The 21,443-nt window shown below is 43.1% G+C and overlaps 1 protein-coding gene across 1 annotated transcript in view; it reads right to left on the bottom strand.

Annotated features, from left to right (window-relative positions):
* The window catches only part of ATP8A2 (ATPase phospholipid transporting 8A2), a 337,944-nt gene extending 316,891 nt beyond the window's left edge, over positions 1 to 21,053 (bottom strand). Inside the window, exon 1 of the mRNA XM_063305756.1 lies at positions 20,888 to 21,053. Coding sequence (XP_063161826.1) covers positions 20,888 to 20,988 — 101 coding nt within the window. The 5' untranslated portion in view covers positions 20,989 to 21,053. The remainder of the gene's footprint in view (positions 1 to 20,887) is intronic.
* Positions 21,054 to 21,443: the final 390 nt, after the last annotated feature.

The raw sequence follows: 21,443 nt of genomic DNA, 5'->3' as shown, positions 1-21,443 counted from the left end.
AATTAACTTCTGACTGCTTTTCTCACCACACCACCAACTGCTTGTGAACTCAGCAGTCTTGACACCTCTGTAGCAGGACACTCACCAGAAAATGAGAGCATGGCTGTCATGTTCACCATTTCAATGTTCTGTTAACATCGTAACGTTTCACATGTCAAACCGTTATTCCGTGTCTTACATGCTTGGACGTTTGCTGGCATTTTCCATTATTGCTGTGCTCTTTATTTTGCTACTTTGGAATGTATGTTTGGGTTTGCAACTCTGTTCAAGGTTACTTTCTCAGGCAGATGTAATGGTTGCTAGCACCCAGGAGGGGGTGGTTGCTAACGAGCGCTCGGGGTGGGACTGGGTTGGAAGCAAGGCTTTTAAGTTTGTATTTGGCGCGCTTTTGCTCATTCTCAGCTTTCTCTGTATTTGCATACTATTCCTTTAATAAATCAGTTATCTTTAAGCCCGGGCTTGTGAGACTGAGTATTTGGGATTAGGCAACCATTACATAAAGCTGAGAATCATTTATATCATCTTCCACTAGCCCCATCCAAAGTTTGGGTAAAGGGGAGCGCTAGCGATGACAGAACCTCAACTACGCGAGAGTGATGGGAGCGAAGAGGAGCCGGACTCGACAAAGACCCTGGTAGCTCCGAGTTCACGAGCCCAAAGGGCAGCACATCAAGAGAAGCGGGATGCCCAATTGGATGACCTATTGTTGGCGGTGCAGGGTGCCACAAGGGGTGAACTCCAACCCGAGGTGGAAGCAAGAACGGGGAGGGAATCACCACAGCCATCCTGGGAACATGAAATCCCCTTATCACCGAGGGTGGTGGTGACAACTAGACCGTTAGAAGAGCTTGTCACCTCTGCCCGCATGAAGGCAATAGAGGATAAAATGGACATGATAGTGACCCTCCTGAAGGATATTCCCAGAGGGTCGGGGTCCCTACAGGAAGATTGGGAAGAAGACCCCTCCCAGCTGGCTTACCCGAGAGAGAGGTCCCCGTCACTCAGGGGAAGAAGTAGGACTCGGGCTTCCCGACAATCGAGGGGAAGGGAGTCGAGAACAACCAGGGAGCGGCCACCACTGGGGGCTCGACGTGCATTGACATTTGCGGAGCCATCGCAGCCAGCGGAGCCGATAAGAACCTTTCCACCGTTTGGGGTAAAGTTTGATGGCGACCCTACCACGCTCTCTTTTTTCATTACCAATGCTAGACATTATATGGATGATTGGGGGCGATACTTTCGTTCGGAGCAGGGCAAAATTAATTTTATTGCCAACAAGTTGAAGGGGAGGGCAGCGGATTGGTATGTGCAGTTATGCCAAGCAGAAGCCACGGAGTTAGAGAACTTTGATGAGTTTCTGTGGGCACTAAAACAGCACTTTGAAGACCCCTTGGCCCAAGAGAGAGCGAAAAGCGCCCTGAAAAAACTTTATCAAGGAACCCTCTCCGTCGCAGACTACGCTTTGGAATTTAAAGCCCTGGCGGGAAAGGTGGAGGATTGGTCCCAGTCTACTTTAGTGGAAATGTTTAAACAAGGACTGGAGACGGAAGTCCTCCAGTGGGCTTTGTGTCGGGACGATCCCAAAACGTTGTATGGGTGGATTCAGTTGGCGGGCAGCGCGGAAAATGCTCTACAAACAATTGCCCATAGCAAGGAACTGAGGCAAACCAGAGTTAGTAGGGGGGCTCGTGCCCCTGGATTTTCAAGCCGCCCTAAAACGAAAAGTTGGGAGGAAGAAAGAGAACGATTTGCGAAAGGTCAGTGCCTGAGATGCGGGAAGGAAGGGCATCGTGCCACTTCGTGCCCGAGATGCAGACCGGAGGAACGGCCAGGGAAAGCGCCGGGAAAATCGCCAGCATTACCGCGTAAGATGAGGGCTGCCTGCACAGAAGTCGACCCTTCAGACCTCCTATTTGGGGAAGAGGAGGAGGAATTACACTTCGACCAGCCGGCGGGAAAAGGCTACCACCTGCTCTGAAGGGCGCCGTTGGGCAGGTGGAAGAAACCGGGCGTGACCACGATTCGGTGAGTGGGAATTTTCCTACACTGACTGTCAAAGTGAAATTGGGATCTAGAACCAAAACTGTTGAAGTCTGGGTTATGCTAGATTCGGGTTGTTCATGTTCACTAATGCATCCTGATGTTGTAGCCGCCTTAGAACTGCCCACGTTCCCTTTGCAACGACCAATGATCTTCACGCAATTGGATGGAACTATGGCTGGGGGAAAAGCGGTCACCCACTCTACAGGACTTGTAGCTTTGCAAATGGGTACCCATTGGGAGAAATTGCCTTTTGTCATAGCTCCAGTGGGGGGTCCTTTGGTTATTTTGGGAATGCCTTGGTTCGTACAACAAAATCCTTTTATCAACTGGCTGCATAGAACTGTAACGTTTGCTGATGGGTTTTATAAAGCACCAGAAAAGGACTTGTTGGAGGACATTGAGGGTGGACGGGTGGCTACCACTACTGTACAGACACTTCAACCCCTAGAAGGACTGCCTAAGCAATACCAAGACCTGGCAGATGTCTTTGGAGAGAAGGAAGCAGATCGCTTACCACCGCACCGAAAGACAGACTGTGCCATTGAATTTCTGCCCAGTGTGAAATTACCTCACCCAAAAATCTATCCCATGTCTCCTAAAGAGCTGGCCACACTGGGGGAATTCATTGATAAAAATCTAGCTAGGGGTTTCATTGAGCTGGCAGATTCCCCGGTGGGGGCACCTGTCCTCTTTAGACCAAAAAAGGATGGTTCTTTGAGGCTATGTACCGATTTCCGCGGGCTCAATGCAGTATCAATATTAAATAAATATCCTTTGCCCCTCATCAAAGATATGTTATCACATCTGGCCAGAGGCAAAATCTTCTCAAAGTTAGATTTAAGGGAAGCCTATTTTCGCATTCGCATAAGGGAGGGGGATGAGTGGAAAACTGCGTTTAACTGTCCTCTTGGGGCTTTCCAATACAAAGTGTTGCCTTTTGGTCTGTCTGGGACACCTGGGGTTTTTATGCAACTCATCAATGAGGTCTTGCATGACCACCTATTTAAAGGGGTATTAGTGTATTTGGATGATGTATTGATTTATACTGAAACCATGGCAGAACATATTCACTTGGTGCGTCAAGTGCTTGCTAAACTGAGAAAAGCAGAGTTGTATGCGAAACTGTCCAAGTGTGCCTTCCATCAATCACAAATTGATTACCTGGGATATAGAATTTCAGCAAAGGGCATTGAGATGGACCCTGCCAAGGTTGAAGCCATTTTGGCACCTCCCCGTACCAGGCGGCAATTACAAAGTTTCCTTGGATTCGCCAATTTCTATAGGGCATTTGCCCAAAATTTCGCTGAAACTGCCCTTCCCCTTACTGAACTACTAAAAACTAAAGCTCAGGGGGATACGCAGCACTCGGAGAACCCAGGCGCGCTCCTTAAATGGACCCCAGCCTGCCAACAAGCGTTCGATGCGCTCAGACAGATTTTCACCACTGAACCTATTTTGCAGCATCCTAACCCAACTAAGCCTTTCGTAGTGCAGGTTGATGCCTCCGACTTCTCCATCGGAGCAATTCTGCTTCAAGCAGACCAATCTGGCACTTTAAAACCCTGTGCTTACTTCTCTCGCAAGTTCACAGAAACAGAGAGAAGGCGGCATGTTTGGGAAAAAGAGGTGTTTGCTGTCAAAACAGCCTTGGAAACCTGGCGTCACTTATTGGAAGGGGCTTCCCACCCTTTCGAAGTGTGGACTGATCATAAGAACCTAGAAGCATTAAGCACCAGTCGAAAACTCAGCCCCAAACAACTTCGATGGGCTGAATTTTTCACTCGCTTTGATTTCACGCTCAAGTTTATACCAGGCAGGAAAAACTTTTTAGCAGATGCTTTATCACGCAGACCCCAAGATGCTGGCCCTGGGCCAACGGTACAGGGTACTGTATGGACTGAAAAGCAATTGAGTTTGGCAGCTGTGACGCGCAGTCAGACGCGAGCGCAACAGGCTCAACGCCAGACCGCTCCGCCTCCCTCCCGTCTGGCGCGTCTGCCAATTCCATCAGACTTGAAACAACAGTTGCTTTTCCACCTGAAATCTGACACTTGGTTACAAGCAAATTTAAACACTGTAACTTTTACTGAGGACTTTGCCTGGCGAAACGATTGTCTGTATGTCCCTGAGGCTTTACGAAAGACGATCCTCCAGCGCTGCCATGATGATAAGTTGGCTGGACATTTTGGGTACCTTAAAACCCTTCACCTCATCAGATGTCAATTCTGGTGGCCAACTCTTCTAAAGGACCTTAAAACTTATGTGGCCGCTTGCCCTGTGTGCGCAACAACCAAGCACAAAACTGGCAAGCCTCAAGGCTTTCTGCAACCTGTGGCAACCCCTGCCTACCCATGGCAGGACATATCCATGGATTTTGTCGACCTCCCACCCAGTCAACGAAAAACAGTCATTTGGGTAGTAAAGGACTTTTTCTCCAAACAAGCGCATTTTATCCCATGCGCTTCCATCCCCACTGCGCAACAGCTGGCACGCCTCTTCCTCGTACACGTGTACCGTCTTCACGGAATCCCCGCCCGTTTGGTGAGTGACAGGGGCTCACAATTTACGTCACAGTTTTGGCGGGCATTTTTAAAGCTGATTGGCACCAAACAAGCCCTCTCCACTGCGTGGCATCCAGAGATGGATGGATCTACTGAACCTGTTAATTCAACACTGGAACAATATTTACGGGCATTTGTCAATTATCAACAAGACAACTGGGTGGACCTGCTTCCTTTTGCTGAAGTTGCCTACAACAACGTCGTACATCAAAGCACTGGACAAGTTCCTTTTAAAACTGTCTTTGGCTGGGAGTTCGTTCCGATACCCGAACTCCCGCACCCACAATCACTGCCAGCCTCTCTCACTGACTGGGCTGAAACCCTACAAGACTCATGGTACAACATTCAACGAGCCCTTTCCCATTACAATGGCCTAGAAAAGGAATGGGAAACTTTTGTGGCAGGAGGTTGCACTGAGCAGGAAGATGAGGGACTGTAGCTGATAAGGAAATGATAAGGTTGCATTGGGCATAAGGCAGGGACAGAATGGAAGGAGTCTACATTTGGTGGGAAATTTGATGCTTTTGTTAAGCTTATGTTATGGTTTTCACTACAGTTCTTTGAGGGATGAAATTATACCATAGGCTTTCAGCAGTTGTAATCAGAGAGTTTCAGGAGCTGCAAAAACAGGAGCTCAAGGCCACTTGTAGCTCTAGGGCTGCAGGTTGCCCACCCCTGCCTATCAGCAAATGGGAATGATCTTAAAAATTACATATTACATATCTGTAGAGGTAACTTCATAGAAAGAGTTAAAGAAGCCCAGACAGGGAAGTTGGTATATTCTGCAGAAAGATAATCAGCTCTCTCTGTCTGAACTAAAGATCTCAATGGCATTTGCAAAAATCACCATAGATTTCAACTTCTGATTCCCCTATTACTTCAGCTGCAAGTTAGATCAACAGCAATTTCTTTCTATCCTTGCTGTTCAATAGAAGATTGTGGAAAGGGAGAAGAGCAAAATATTTTGCCATATTTTCAGCAATAATTCATTTACAATACAGTATATGTCATGCAAGAGCCAGTTTGGCATAGTGGTTAAGGAACTAGGCTAGAAACTGGGAGATGGTGAGTTCTAGTCCTGCCTTAGGCACAAAGCCAGCTGGGTGACCTTGAGCCAGTCACTCTTTCTCAGCCCTAGGAAGGAGGCAATGGCAAACCACTTCCAAAAAAATCTTGCCCAATGAAACTGAGGGACTTGTCCAGGCAGTTGCCAGGAGTCGAAACTGACTTGAAGGCGCGCACACACACATACACAGAGCACACATCGAAGAGATAATGCATGATCAGATTTCCAAGGACTACCAATATTTTGCTATATGTATGTACAGTATATATTCTCAGAACTGCTTAAGCATACATCTGGCCAGTTGATACTTTATAGCCAGTACGCTGAAGCTAATACAAACTGCTTTCATGCAGTAGCTATTACAAGAAAGGGAAATTAAAGCTAATATATCTGGGCTGCAAAATTTCAGACAACCACTAGAAGGACTAGAGTTTCTGTATTCCTTTGCCATCTAGTGGTCATGTGTATTAGGGAAATACCTAGCTACCAAATCTTGGGGTGATTTTTGCTGCACCCCTGCAATCTGTCATGAACAAATACTGTGCTATGAGCACATTGAACCTTATTCCAACCACATAGTTCACTAATACCAGGCATGATGATTATAGATAGGCAAGTTATCTTCAGTCTGCAATACTTTCATGGGGCTGCTCACCCATAATTGCATCTCATCACATTTCTGTAAATATTTTTTAGAAATGGATGCCTAATGTGCTGTAAACATGCAACGTATGAGTGAATGTGCAATAGTGCAGGGATTAGAGAAGAGGAAACAGGTGCTGGAAAGCTCGCTTGGTAGCTAGGAAACAGGTTTCTATTGTCTCTCTCCCTTCCCTCCCCTCAGCTGGCAGCAGTTGGTCTTTTGGTATGCTGCTGCTCATCTGGCAATAAACTGTTCGGTTTTAATCTTGACAACATACTTCTGAATCCCTTAACTCTATCAAGCAAACCTTATTTGTTAATGATTGACGCTGTTTATGTCTCTTTTCCATACGAAAGTTCCGTGCAACCCAACTTTTGGTACTTTTTATTGTGTCCCCATGCAGAAGCAAGCATGCCTTGCATTTACTAAAATACTATATCACAGAAAGCAATGCCAACGCTCTCCTCGATCCTATGTGTTAAACAATATATGGGAATGTACGAACAGCCCTGTAGGCACATCTGAAGTGTCCACAAAATTGTTACAAGTGGCCAGAGGAATTAGCAAGTTTGTTCCCCCCACCCTAGATAACTCATTTTTATCTTTGTTTTCTAGTCAGATGGGCACACTTCCAAACAAAGCACTGAATTGTAGCTTCCACCATTAGTATTCTCTCCAACCAAAGGAATATTGGAAAAGAATAAGTAAAGTGACTTGAGACTTTTTCTGTTTATCAGTGGAATATATTCCAGAACTGGAACATAATGGGACCAAATTTGGCGCAGGAGAAGCCAACAAAAGCTGCCAACCTCTCCCTTCCTGATCACATGACCCATAGCAGAGTACATGAGTCTGCCCCTCTCCATTCTAAGCCCCTCTCCCTCCCAGGTGACCTAGAGGGAAGCTATTATGAAGGGGCTGGAAAGAATTCCGGAAACCATGCTCTGCAAGCTTTGTAATACAGTGGTTCTGTTCACTACTGACCACTAGGAGGCCCTATATGACTACTTTCATTCTTACTGGAACTCATCAGATCTTTATGTATTCTAGGTTCAACCTTTTACCAGGATTTTAATTCACAGATCTTGCACTTTGGTCACTATAATGCAGTGCACTTAGCTGTTGGAACTATTTTTTGGCCTGGGTTGTCAGCAGCTTGTAGGAAAGGAAGTCTAAACATGCTATGGATGGTAGACCCTCCTTTCTTGTTCACTTGCACTACCAGACTAGAGAGCTATTGGTGTTAATTTGTCTGGGCCTCATTCTAGAAGCCTCAAGACCTTCTAGTATAAGGCCCAAATTAACACCTATAGGTCTCTAGTCTGACAGTGCAAGTGAACAAGAAAGGAGGGTCTACCATCCACAGCATCTGCAAGTTTTAACCACCTTTTTTGTAATAAAACAATGGCTGTGGAGCTTTTGCATTCTTGGAAATAATGGTTAGCTAGAGGTTGGTGATTTGTTTTTCAGCTCGATAGCTTCCCATTTATTTTTGTTCAAATTTAACTGCCCTTCCCCAGTTCCAGCCTAGAATTCTTCCATCTGAGTCCATTCTCTCATTTTGACAATATATAAGAATTTCAGTTCTGTGAGCAAGTGAGAAAACATTTGGATTTGAACCACTTTTGATGAATAAACTACAACTGGTTAGGTTCACACAAAACACTAAACTAAAACCTATCATTACCCAACTGATACACACAAGCTTGCTTTGCTAGCCAGAAAAAAAATTCCCATAACATATCTTTGGGCATGTCAAAATGAAGAAAGCAAATAATATCAATACCAAGATGAATTACAGTGAAATGGGGGGGGGGGGAGCAAATTTTGCAGAAGGGAAGGTAAAGAAGAATACCACATCCTCATATATTGCATGGAAAGGGGAAAAAGATAAGAGATGGTTTTAAAACAGCCTACTCTACATTCTAAGTATGTATTTTAGTAAGGATGGCAACTGCATTGAACAGCATACAAAGCAATTTTGGGGAAAATCAATCTCTGAATTTCAATTTAAGAGTGTTAATCAAAGACAATAAATAGCATGATTCTGTAATGGAATAAAAAACCTAAGCAATAAAAATGTCATTTTAAAACTGTTTTCCTAAACTGAACTTAATTACTTCTATCCAAGGGCAATGCTTGCAAAGCACTTTTTTAACCTTTGGCATACAGGGATAGCAATTTAAAAATCCTTCATAGGAAACTATAAGAAAATTGACATGGCAAATAGTTTCCCACTGAAAACAAGCTATAGGAAACAAAGGAATGGTTTCAGGATTTACCAGTATGATTGGATAAGGACTGGAGATGGAATGAAACAAACATCTAAGACATTTAATTTTCTTTATAACACAACAGGGCAAATTTAAGGCAATTACTGGATTCACACACAGTGTTACATCACAATGTACAGTAGTTTGGCTTAGCATGTGTGAATCATCACTGTGTTTTAGAAACCACAACTTTTGGCTTATAGCTGAGTCAGGCCATGGTTTGTCTGTCAAACCATAATTAAAGCAAACCACCAGTTTGCTAATGCCAGTTTGCAAGTCATCAGAGCCAACATTATTGACCTTAATTTGAAAAGCAGAGTGACATAGTAATTACATTATCACACGGAGTGTGGAGACTGTTTCAAATCCCCCTTCGGCTAAAATTAGGCCAAGCAGGTAAGTGTCTCAGGGGGCCAATGCTCAGAGGGGACAGCCTTTTGTTCTTCTCAGTTGATGAGCAGAATTGGTACTCTGGCTTGGTCTCTCTAAAATAGCCAGGGGCTTCAGATGAGGTAGTAAACGTTATTTCATTGCTTCTATTGAAATAAGATTCAACCCACTGTCAAGTTAGTTTCTCTACACGGACCTGGGAAGAAGGACTCTTATTATTAGGCAGTTGTTGTTGTTGTTTTAATCTGTTCAATCATGTCCAATTCTCGGAGACTGCTTGGACAAGTCCCTGCAGTTTTCTTGGCAAGATTTCTGGAAGGGGTTTGCCATTGCCTGCTTCCTAGGGTGAGAAAGAACAACTGGCCCAAAGTCACCCATCTGGCTTTGTGCCTAAGGCAGGACTAGAACTCACAATCTCCCGGTTTCTAGTCCGGTGCCTTAACCACTACACCAAACTGGCAGTATTAGAGCATCATAAATAAAACATTGTTCACAGCTCCAGGAAGCAAAAGTCCTTGGACCAACTTTTGGTTCCACCTCTTGTTTGTGGGCTTCCTATAAGCATCTGTGGAGCAGCTGGACAAAACATTGGACATAAATGCAACATATAAAAATAGAAATGTATTTAGGTATTTCTTACATTTCTATCCTACCTTTCATGTAAGGAACTCAAAGCAGAACATAATCACTCCTCATTATTATCCTCCCAACAACAGGAACAAAGTGCCTGGGTCAAAGTCATCCACAACCTTTGTGGCTGAGTGGGGACTTCAGTCTGGGTCTGCCTGGTAGCAATTCAACACTTGAACCATTACAGGTAGTCGTCTACCTACGACCATTCATTTAGTGACCATTCAAAGTTACGACGGCACTGAATGAATGATGGTTATGACTGGTTCTTGATGTTCCAGCCATCCCAGCACCCCTGCGGTCACGTGATCATGATATGGGTGCTTGGCAACCAGTCCACACTTACAACATGTTGCAGCACCCTGCAATCACGTGATCGCCATTTGCAATCTTCCTGTGGGATTCAGTTAACAACAGCAACCGGGACTGCAGGGATTGCTGTCACTAAGCAATGCAGTCGTGGATCTTGCATGCATTAAACAGAGTGAAGCAGGAAATCCACTGGGGTGAACCGCAGCAGCTTCCAGGATGGAATCCAGATAAAAAGGGTTAACCCCCCTCCCTGCATTCTAGTCCATATTTCCTATGTAAAATGCCAGGTTATTGGAAAAAGACTGAAATAATCAACAGATGCAACTACTGTAAATGAAGAGACTAAGATTGTTTCAATGCTCTAGAAGGAGGATCAAAACCAAAAGAAGTGGGGAGAGAGGGATTCTCCTAGCAATAGTAAGAATGTGATTGTACAATTGCATTTTAACATTCACAACACACGTAGATTAACTGAGGCTGCTACTGTACGTTGCTCTCCAGCAAACATCCCAACCCTGAGGTCACTTCTTCTTAGGTCCGTGTCACAGGAGAAACTCTTACACAGATGGAATTCTAATGTGCAGAAAGCCTCAGACACCTCACCCCCCAGCATGACCCACAGTAAACACCTTCACTGGAACACTGTACAGTGATGCCATCCTGGAATCTGACTTGCAGCTTAAGTTCCCCCCTCCCCTCCCCAGTAAAAAGACTTCTATTTTTCTACCTTATTGAGGTTCTTGAGAACTTCTTTTAAAGGTCTTTATGAGAGTTACTTCATTGTTGGAGGAGGCAGAGAATGCGTGCTGGTGCTGGGTTTTCTTTCACAACTCCCTATCACTCTGCAGTCACATTGGCTGCACACGCTTTCCGAAAAAGCCCAGTGAGAAACAGAATTCCCATAGAAAGGAATTGAATTGAAGCCTAAGAAATCAGGGAGGCTGCACAGGACTGGAGAGCTGATTGTACAGATAAAGCTAGGACATGCAAACATACCCGCTGACCATCTTATAACTCAGTAATCACAAGAGTAAAACCCCTCTTCTACTATGGCTCCCCACTAACTAGTATTCAGAGCCATCATAACTAGCAGATATTGACCGACATTTCCATGGATAATGTGGTTATCACATTTGATGATAGCAAACTTCTAAATCAAAGTATGTGCTTTCTTAAATGTCTCAGCACTAAAGAGGAAGTAAGGCATTTCAATCTATTTTTAGCACACCAGCCCACTGATCTTCTCTGCGCCTTTCTGACCTCTAGACTCTCCTTTTTCTGCTTCTGCGGCAGCCAGAGTCATACACAGTTTTCCAAGCGTGCTAACTCCATGGACTTCTATGAAGGCAACACAATATTCAAGCTGCAATGTTGCTTCATGGCTCAGTGTGTTGTGCAGATCAAGTACACTTAGCGTGTAATACAAATGCAGGCCACTGGGTTAATTTTATTGGGTTAGCCTCAGATTAATGAGTTGTGCATTTAGAGCTTCAGCCTTTTTCCCAACCACCCTAGCCCAGAATTTACCCTTTACAAAGCTGCTGCACGTCTCAGCAATGCTTTCAGCTATTGTGGCCCCAAGATCACTACATCTGAAAATTCAGTTTACACATTATTTGCTTCATACATGGCAGTGCCTTCTGCACAGCAATTTTATAATATACAGACCAGACCTATACCCAGGGCATAGTTTTAATCCAAGAATGGAAAAAAGGCTTTTCCTCTGCCTCCTGGTAGATAAAGGGTGAGGAACCTTAAGCCTGAAACTACTTTCAAATTTGATCAGTTCAGATATCTCCTGAGAGCAGTTCTTCTACTAGCAGCCCATATAGCAGGAAGGAAAAAGGAGACCCCATATGTAAAACAGAAACAAAGAGAAAGAAGGCACAGTATCTCCTTTGCTTGAGCCCTATTCACTGCCAGTAATTTTTAAAACTAAGAAAGGGAGATGGAGATGCAAGGGAAGATGGTTCAGGTTCTGCAGCCTGAAAAAGTCTAAAAAAATCCTGCTGTAGAGCATCCTAGTTAAAGATTAGCTTATAATGCTGATGATAGGCAGGCATAATGATGGGTGAAGGGAAAAGGAAGGGAGAGAAGGAAGCAAGGATATCTAATCAGAAAGCACTGCAATGGTGTCTAACATTTTAATTCTCTTAACCAGTGTTTCTCAACCTTGGCAAGTTGAAGGTGTGTGGACTTCAACTCCCAGAATTTTGAGAGTTGAAGTCCACACATCTTCAAGTTGCCAAGGTTGAGAAACACTGCTCTTAACAATGTCTCATAGACCCAACACAGTCTTTTTAGAACAGTCTGTTGACACCCCAGAGGCATTTTGAGGGATACAGTAGGAATCTGACAATCCACACGTTGATGTCATACAGTACTGGCTTCTGAGGACTGAAGGCCACTGGCTGTAGGCATCCAACAGATGGCAAGAGGAAAAATGACAAAACAGGCACCGAGACACAAATTTCATCCCTTTTATACATGTCTCATGATGTCATATGCATGTACAAAAAGGGCAGAGTTTACATCACACTTGTTTCATCATTATGATGAAACCATCAGATTCTGCAGATGCCTCCACCATGGGCAAACAATTAACAGTGCTAACACACCAGGACACCAGATCAGTTCACAGATCAGTAATTACGAGAGCACAAAGCGCTTTCTTTGGGCAGGAACTTACAATGAATTTTAAGTGTTTTCTACGCTAAAAGGAATTACATTCAAAAAAATTAGCAAGGCACCTAAGACTGGAGCCAAAAATCACAAGTGAAAGAAAACTAAGCTTATGTATTACAGTGCAAACACTTGTGCAAAATTTCACAGGATGATATAACAGCAATTGTTAATCTTCTATTTCTATAAATGGTTACACAGACAGGTGGACAAATGTACCAGATTTAGTTTCACATTTTTCATGCAACACTCATGTTTAAGATTCCATCAATAAGCCAATGACTTGATTCACTTACTTCACTAAACCGTAGCATAAGCCTTGCAACTGTAACTTGCAAACAATGATCATAGATTCATCACTAAGCACAACATGTACTCATTACTGTTTGTTTCAAATCAGAGTTAAAATAGGTAATGAATTTGCGATGTGTAAAGCCAGCCAGGATCTTCTACATATGAAAAGGCACTAGATCCAATAACTGAAATCAGCTCTGATGCTATTACTATTAATACATAAGATACAAATTCAGTTTTATGACTGTTAAATAACATTTGCCCAACCTAGAGAAAGCCAGATGCATCAAGACTAAAACTTCCAGAAATCCCAGCCACTCTAGCCAAATTTTCCCCAAAACAAGAATCTCATAAACACTCCTTGATTTTTGTTCTGTTTTTGCATAATAAGATTAGTCACTTTGTTCCACTAATCCCTGTTTCACATACCACATAAGAAAGCTAGTTTTGTAACATCATGGGGTGCCCTGCATTCCAATAAAATACTTTGGACTTATAAGATGTATGTGATTTTGTTCAGTTTGCAATAGCACTAAAGTAGCACAATTACATCTAAGTACTAGCTGTAGTTTCAGTTCAGAAGACTCCCACCTGCACTTGTCTATTCTTTTTTAGAAAGAATGTATCTTTCTTTCTAAAAAAGAGGTGAGCTGTCTAGAGAGAGAGAGAGAACACATGGGAAGTGCAAAGAGATCCCCCACCACCACTTCCTGGCCACACAGTTCCAGCCTAACAAAGGATAGCCACTTGGGTGGGGATGAGTGAGGATGGCCACCACTGACCTGTCCCATTCTCTGTCGCAAATGACCATCTACAATACCATATACAGTGAAAATATTCTGCATGCAAATCCAAAATAGCCCAAGATAGGGATAAGGAAGAGAATAGCCAACAGAAGGGTAAACAAAATGTTTGGCATCTTAGCTGAGCTTGCAACCTGCCTGCTTACAAGGAGAATTTCTCCAGGTGGTAGAAAGCACACATGAAGCATACCCAAAAAGGCAATGAAAGCATCTTTAAATTATTTAAACATATTTAGTGAAGGGAGGATGGTAATGTATCAGGGTTGACTGCAACAGTTCAAATGGAATCTGTAAATCAAAAATGATTCCATATACAATTTTGCTGGATGGATAATAAAACGTAAGACCCTTGCTGAATTTGTTTATCTCTTTATTGTTGGAATAATGGATAAGACTCACAACACATGTGTGTCTACTCCAACTTTTTGTTTCCATCATGGCCAGATGCCTATGGAGAGTAGGAAAAAATAAAAAATGAACTGTTTTGACTTCCCTTTTTGCCTGTCCAGAGTGCTGCTCTGGGTTAAGGCCGAATTTCCATTTTTAACAGTTGAAACTTACTCATCACTATTTAACAGAGTTGCCTATGAATGCTTCAAAATGATTCAGTGGAAATGCTTTGGATCTCATGTAAGCACAGTAATTCTCCCTTAGTGCATACATGTCTGTTTCTCAGGCTTTGATAAGATTGCTTTAAGGGTTACAATAAAGATGTGCTGCTTTAATGACTGAGTTCATTAAAGCAGCAGCTTCTTTTTGAGACTTAAAAGTACATAATGCTGCCAATATCAATTGTGTATAAAAGGGTTAACTTAGAGCTAGAAAATGTGCAAGAAAAGGACAACCAAAATGACCAAGTAAGTAATGTTAAGGAATGGCAATGTTTGGGCCTTTTAGCACAAAAAAGAACGGAAGAGAAAAACAATAGGAAAAAAAAACTATATATGGCATGGGAAAAGTAGATATTAATTATAATAGATTCTAGATGGTTAGCAGAGCTTTTAATTTGCTTACTTGGGCCTTGATTGTGAATGATTTTTCCTTGTTTAATAGGATTGCCAAAACTACTGGATTATATTTTAATAAACTCAGAAGGCTATGACATTCTCAAAAGGACCCTGTGAAGGTGACTACCCAAGAGATGGTAACTGGCCTCAGGTTTCCCAGGACTAGGTTTACACACTGCACTAAACGATAACGTAGTTTGCTTAGTTTTGGCTCCGCACACCATGCACACCCAGACAACCACGCTTGTATTCAGTATCGTATGTCTAAACAAAGTCTGGTTTAGCATAAAGTATGAACCCATCTAAGTGCTGCAAAACTTCTTTTAAAAGCCATTAGTGTTCAAATAATAATACTTATATTTTTTGGTTATTGTGCCACTGAGTAAATAATTTAGCCTTATTTAATGCTGTGCCAGTCACTGCATAAAATAATGGTTCAGTCCAAACGTACAACTTGGCATGCAACATCCATCCATTTCTCTCTATCCTCCGTCTGTCTCACACCCAGAGAGTACACCAATTTTTCTTTTTCAGAGACAGCATAATTAGATTTCCTTTAGCCATTCTGATTCTCCCAGGATACATCTGAATACAAGTTCTCAGAGTCCCCAGGGCCAGTAAACCTCTTAAATACATAATACAAACAGCTGAGATCGCTTTTATTTTTACCTTGCAAAATCCAAAAGATGCTTTTCAGTGTAAGTACCATTGGGAATATAAATTTCTTTACATTGAGCTATTCAGTTTATTTTCATGCAAATAAACTCTTAAGTTTTAAGACAAACTTTCAGAGAACTGGAAAAGAAGTCTTCATGGGGCCAGCTCTTTGGAGGCTATCACATGACCTCTTACCTTTCCAGTCTTTTGCCTGTTTTTGGCTCAGGAATGTACATCCTGAGGGCTCCTTCAATGCCTTGGATGCAGCTCCAGGGCATCTCAAATACTGTCACCGAACTGGCATCTTTTGATGTGATTTAATTAAGAAATGATTAAATTCATGGGGAGTAACCCTTAGTTGTATTTCCTTAATTTATTTTTAAGCTCATATCTGGTTTAAAACATAGAGGTGGCCACACATTTGATCTACTTTTAACCTCAGAGTAAATGGCTTGGGGTCTCAAGATGGAGGACATTGTGACCAGTCATTTGTCATGATCAGATTATTTTCTGGTCAGTTTGCAATTCACTGGCACCGCTGACCTCTGCAAGGGGAGGGATTAAGATGGTCCATCCCAGATGTCTGATGCTCCATTCTCAGCAGCTAACTGGGAATTTGATGTCATGAATACTGATGGCGAGCAGGAGGGGGCCTCTATCCAGGGTGGAAAACGCATACGTAGTACTGAGGAATTAAGCAGCCTTTCAAAGAGACACAGATCAGACCCGCCTTAACTTTTGGGGTTTATCTGTCTGGGTTTTTCCCACGCTTCTTCAGTTTGTTAGGATTCTGTTTTATGTAGCAGTAATAAACACTAGAGACCTACTCCTCGTCTCAGCGTGATTTCTGACTGTTAGGACATTTTCCCAGCAATATGTCAGGCAGTTCCATTACACATTACTATGTTGTTCCATAGTTGCCAATATGTTTCCAAACGCAATTCAAAGTGCTGAGCTTGCTTTTTAAAGCTCTATATAGTTTGGGTCCATGGGACTGTCTTCTTCAAATAAGGTCTGCCCATGTGCAATCAAGCCAGGAAGCATTGCTTCAGCTCCCTCCCTTACAGATGCTAGAGGGCTCTGAGGTCTGGATGACCCCAATACACGTAGGTCAGTGTTTCTCAACCTTGGCAACTTTAAGATGTGCGGACTTCAACTCCCAGAACTCCCCAGCCAGTGTGCTGGCTGGGGAATTTTGGGAGTTGAAGTCCACACATCTTAAAGTTGAAAAATACTGGCCTACATAATGCCAGTGGATCCAGTCCAGCCCAGCTCAGGTAAACCACACTTTTCCCCAGCCTACTGATATGGCATGCAATGTAGGACTGGATGATGCAATATAGGAATTCATACTGCCTTCCCTCCCTGCTCACTACAGATGAACCTTATGGCTCTTGCTTTTTTAAAAGTAGAAATGATTGGAAAGTGCAGATGTGTAACTTACTATAACGTGCTGTCATGAATGACCTTCAGGACCCTGGACTTCATAGAATTTTCTCATACCATCTCCACCACCTCTTCTTTCATATCATTGAAGCTAGACAAGGCTTCTAAAGTATTCTCTTAAGAAACAATACACTTCATCTGCCTAAAATGAAAAATTCTTCCCTTTGAGTCCATTCCTAAGCTGTCATGCTACTTTTTAAATGCAGTTAATTTACTCTAAGTCAAACTTGGGGCTAGCATGCTGGGGTTGTACACTGGTGATTTAGGTTCAAATCAGTGAACAGACTGCCTGAAAAAAGTTACACTTGTTTATACACCTAAAGAGATCACACGGACTGCTGAAGCTATAAACATCCAACTGTATTTCCCAAACAGGCATCCTGCAATGCATTTTGACAGCACCCAAAGTTGCTATGATATACCTAATTCCACAAACAGCCTTTTAGTAGTCAAGAACAGAGGAACATAAAAAGATAAGAGAAAAATTAAAGCTCAGCAAGTCACAAGGAAAAAGTAAAAGTCAAGATGTTGCTGTATTTTTAAAAGCTTAAGGAAAAAAGTCATCCAAAATACACAGAGAATTAAGATGGGTTAGAACGCTACTTATACAAGGGATAATCTATCCAAAGATAAGCAGTTTATTGGTGCATTAGATTTATATCCCACCTTTCCTCCAGGAGCTCAAAACGATATGCATAATACTCCTTCCTCTAATTTTTCCCATAATAACAGTCTCATAAGGTAGGGTTTGCTGAGAGAGAGAACTACTGGCCCCAAAGCATAATGACCTTTCATGGTGGACAGTGGACTCAGACCTGCATTTCCCCAATCCTAGTCACACAGCTTAACCATTGTGCAATAGAAGCTCTCAATTTCAGTTGCTATTGATCGCAGCAAGAAACAATTAAGCATCTCCTGAACATTTTCCAGCCTCTGTTTTGAAGCATGGCCTATATTTTTTCATAATAAATGAATACTGTTCAATGATTGCAGTGACAGTGCAATCCAGTATGTGTTTCCTCAGAGGTCAGTTTCAATCGAAGCAAATATTTGTAGCTCAGGGTTGAACTGAAGCTGACCTGTGGAGTCCTTGGTGCTCTCTGAGCCTTGCTGTTTTCTTGCAGACGTTTCATTGCCAGACTAGGCAACATCTTCAAAACCACAAGGCAAAGAGAGCACCAAGGACTCCACAGGTCAGCTTCAGTTCAGCTAATGCAAAGGACTGAAGTTCTGATGGAGCCATATGTCATGCGATAAAAAAAAGTTGAAGAAGTAAATTTGAGTTTGTTGAATTTAGGGATTTTTATCTATTTTCCCCATTGTTTAACTATCTGTAGCAGATATATCACCCATTGCTATGAAAGCAGCAGACTTTTGCAGAACTTGCAACTAGATGGAAAGGAATGGACAACACAGCAATTCTATTCACATCTCTGTTTGAAAGCCAGTCCCTTTAAATCTAGTAATGCTGACATCCAGATAACAGCATAGCAGCCTTCCCAACCTGATGCTCTCAAGATGCTTGAGAAGAATTCTAAAAGGTGCAGCTCCACTTATCTTCAGCCCATCTTTTGTCTCCTTCTGAGTTATACTTGTTAGACAAAGAGCCTCTCGTTTTTATTATTCTAGCAACCACTTTGGGATCCTTTCTGCCGAAGAACAAAGCAATACGCTTCAAGGAGATACATTACAAGGGCAGAGAGCAAATGTTCCACAGATATTTTTAGATGAAAGTAAATGGGTATGTGAAGAGTGAGTATTTTGGTTGGTCTTGAGGAAGGGAAGGCTGACTAATCTTGGCAGGGAGATGGAACTTCTAAGGGAATCCCATTCAACAAACTTAATCCACTCACCAAGGGGATCTTCTGGGGCCATAGAATGTGTAAATGGGGGGGGGGGGAATGGAACATTCAAGGAGTGATGGAATAGCCAGAATTCTTGTTGCAGCCTTTTCTAGTATGTTTTTCTTTTCATTCCCTCTTGAGATATCCCCATCACCATGCTATTTTAGATGCGCTATCCATGACTGTACTTAAGCTTTCTCCAGCCTGTGCCAAAGAGCAATTATCCTGCATTAAATATGCCTTGCAGAACTGGATAAATTGTTTCAGCCACTTTATCACTGTTTGTCTGTTTAAACTGATACTTTAATCCCGTCAAAACATAAGAACCTTCTTGACCAAAATATTGTTATTTACTGGGATGTTAATGCTTTCAATAGACACTGCTTTGCCAGATTTTTAACATTTGTTATCCTAAGCACAATTTATCATTTTGTCCTGGGTCTATACATACACACAAACACACACAATTATAAATTAAAAATATTTATCACTAAAACTAGACAGAAAGAGTAAGGCTCCAGTTCTAGCCCTTTCAAAGCTCCATTCACACAACTGGCTTCACTGGAGCAACTGTGAACTGACAACAATCTGGGCTCCCTCCCTTAATGGCAAAGTACGGGCAGGAGGCAGCGGATTCAGTTCTAGCATATACAAGTGAAGTTGGATATGCCGGCCAGAAACTCTGGAGAGATACTGCCAATTAGTGGCTTGATTCGTGCATCATTACCAAGCCATGATTTTAAAGGTCTGTTGAATAAGCCATTATTGTTGGGTTCACACAATACTCTAAGCCAAAATAAAAAAGTCACACATGTGAACCAGTTTACTATAAAGCAGTTATTTAGATTTCTATTTGACTTTCCACATCACTGGCATACCAAAACATATTCATCAATATTTGCCTAAATACATGTCTTACACAATTTCAGTACTTGCCATATCAAAACAAAAAGGTCAGGTTTCAGGAAATGTAAAGAGTCCTGCCTGGGAACGGGGAGAGTCCCTGGCTGAGTTCACCAAATGCACTAAGCCTTAATGTGTTTTATTATCTGGTTTTGCCTTGGCATTAACCTTACTGAGTGTGGCTTATTCAACAAACTGTAGTTAAAACAGACCATGGCTAGCCACTGCTTGTCAAACACACAATACTGTAGAAAGGAACTGACAAAAACTGCCACTGACACTTTGCAGAAACATGGTGTCTTATGCATATTGAGTTAATATGCATGACTTAGTCTTTTTCCCAGTTGGAGACCAAATAAGGTTTGGTGAATTTGCAATTTCTTGTATGCACCTCCATGTTTAGGCTGCTGTCCAGCAGTGCTGCCTGTTATTAGCTCTTCTCATGATCTTGCAGAAAGAGCCACTGTACAATCAGGAGTAACTGATCTCTTGCTATTGTGCCTCAGCCATTACCAGCTCTGGCACTAGCCTCCAGCAAATAAGCGCCTATTAGCCATCCCCTGTCTCTGACCTTCACTCTCTTTCTTAGCCAGTCTGATCAGGAGATCCTGGTCTCCTACTGCTTATTATCCACTTCCTTGTATGACTATTTCAATGCTCAGGAGACAGCCCCTTTTGAAAGAAACGTGGACATCGCCCTTCCTAACAGCCACTAAAGAACTAAGATCACAAACCATTCTGGTGCGGACACCAGAAGCTTCAACATCTCTGACCGATGAGACACAAACTGAAACCACTCTCTGTTTCTTGGAAATAATAAATGTGACCCCCTAGACCTTATGGATGTTCCTGCTCTCCTTTGAAATCCAGTAGAGAAGGACTCACTAAGCATGTGGATAAATCTGGTTCCTTAAGGTCTGTGTTTCCAGCATTTGTTTAGTCATAGTTTAGTCTCTAAGCCCAACTTTTCAGGTTCAAAGGTATAGGCTGGGTTTGCACAATGCATGAGGGTAAATTATGTTTGGCTCTGCTGTGGTTTTACGCCTTGCATGAAACTAGCAAAAGTGAGTGGCAATTTCCAGCAGGGACAAAACAAGGCTGCACAACTGGACTCCTGAACAAGCCACTTTTGACTACGGGGGACTTGCCCTTTCAATGCTACAGAAACACCGCTATCCACAGCTGAGCAAGAGTTAGCCTTGCAAGCCTAACTTCTCCGTCTGGGTATCTGGAAGCCTGATCAAGTTCACTCAGTGGCAGGCGGTGCTTTGGGCTCAGTCTGGACTCTCACCCAGCCTCCCCTCCCTTCCCCGTGGACACGGGCTCTTCTTACCTGACCCGGTTGTCGCGGAACTTGCTCTGCTGAGGCTGATTCAAGTAAATGGTGCGAGCTGCTGCCTCTCCCTGGTCTGCAGAGGACGTGGCCCCGGACATCTCATCATCCGCCTTCTTGTAGCCCGAATTAGAGCAAATGGGACCTGCCAGGAGCAGCCGAGCAAGAGAAAAAGCAGCAGAAAGGGGGAAAGAGGCAGTTAGTTACACGGGGAAAGAGCCAGGCAGAAGGTAAAGCGAGGAACAAGGGAGGGGCGAGGGCCCAGAAGCCTGCACAACGCGCAGATCCCGCCAGGCATCAATCCAGTTGCTGCGCGAAGAGCCTCAGTCGGTCCGCTTGTAACAGCCTCGTTCGCAAACTGGCCTCAAGGGAAGGTGGATCCCAGCACTAGCCGCCGCCGCCTCCCTGTTGTTCCCGCCGCTGTCTCCTCTCCCCCAAGCCCTCTGCGTGCGAGCGCACACCAGCCCAACAGCTGCACGCCGGAGAAAGCCGGCGTGCCGTTGCTTTTACTAAAACTGCTACCGCGCCTCAGGAGAGGGACGCACAGACCTGGCCG

The sequence above is a fragment of the Candoia aspera genome, chromosome 5 (assembly GCF_035149785.1).
Source record: "Candoia aspera isolate rCanAsp1 chromosome 5, rCanAsp1.hap2, whole genome shotgun sequence".
Lineage (NCBI taxonomy): Eukaryota > Metazoa > Chordata > Lepidosauria > Squamata > Boidae > Candoia > Candoia aspera.
The sequence above is the reverse complement of the archived record's forward strand: the minus strand, read 5'-3'. Positions and strand labels throughout refer to the sequence as shown.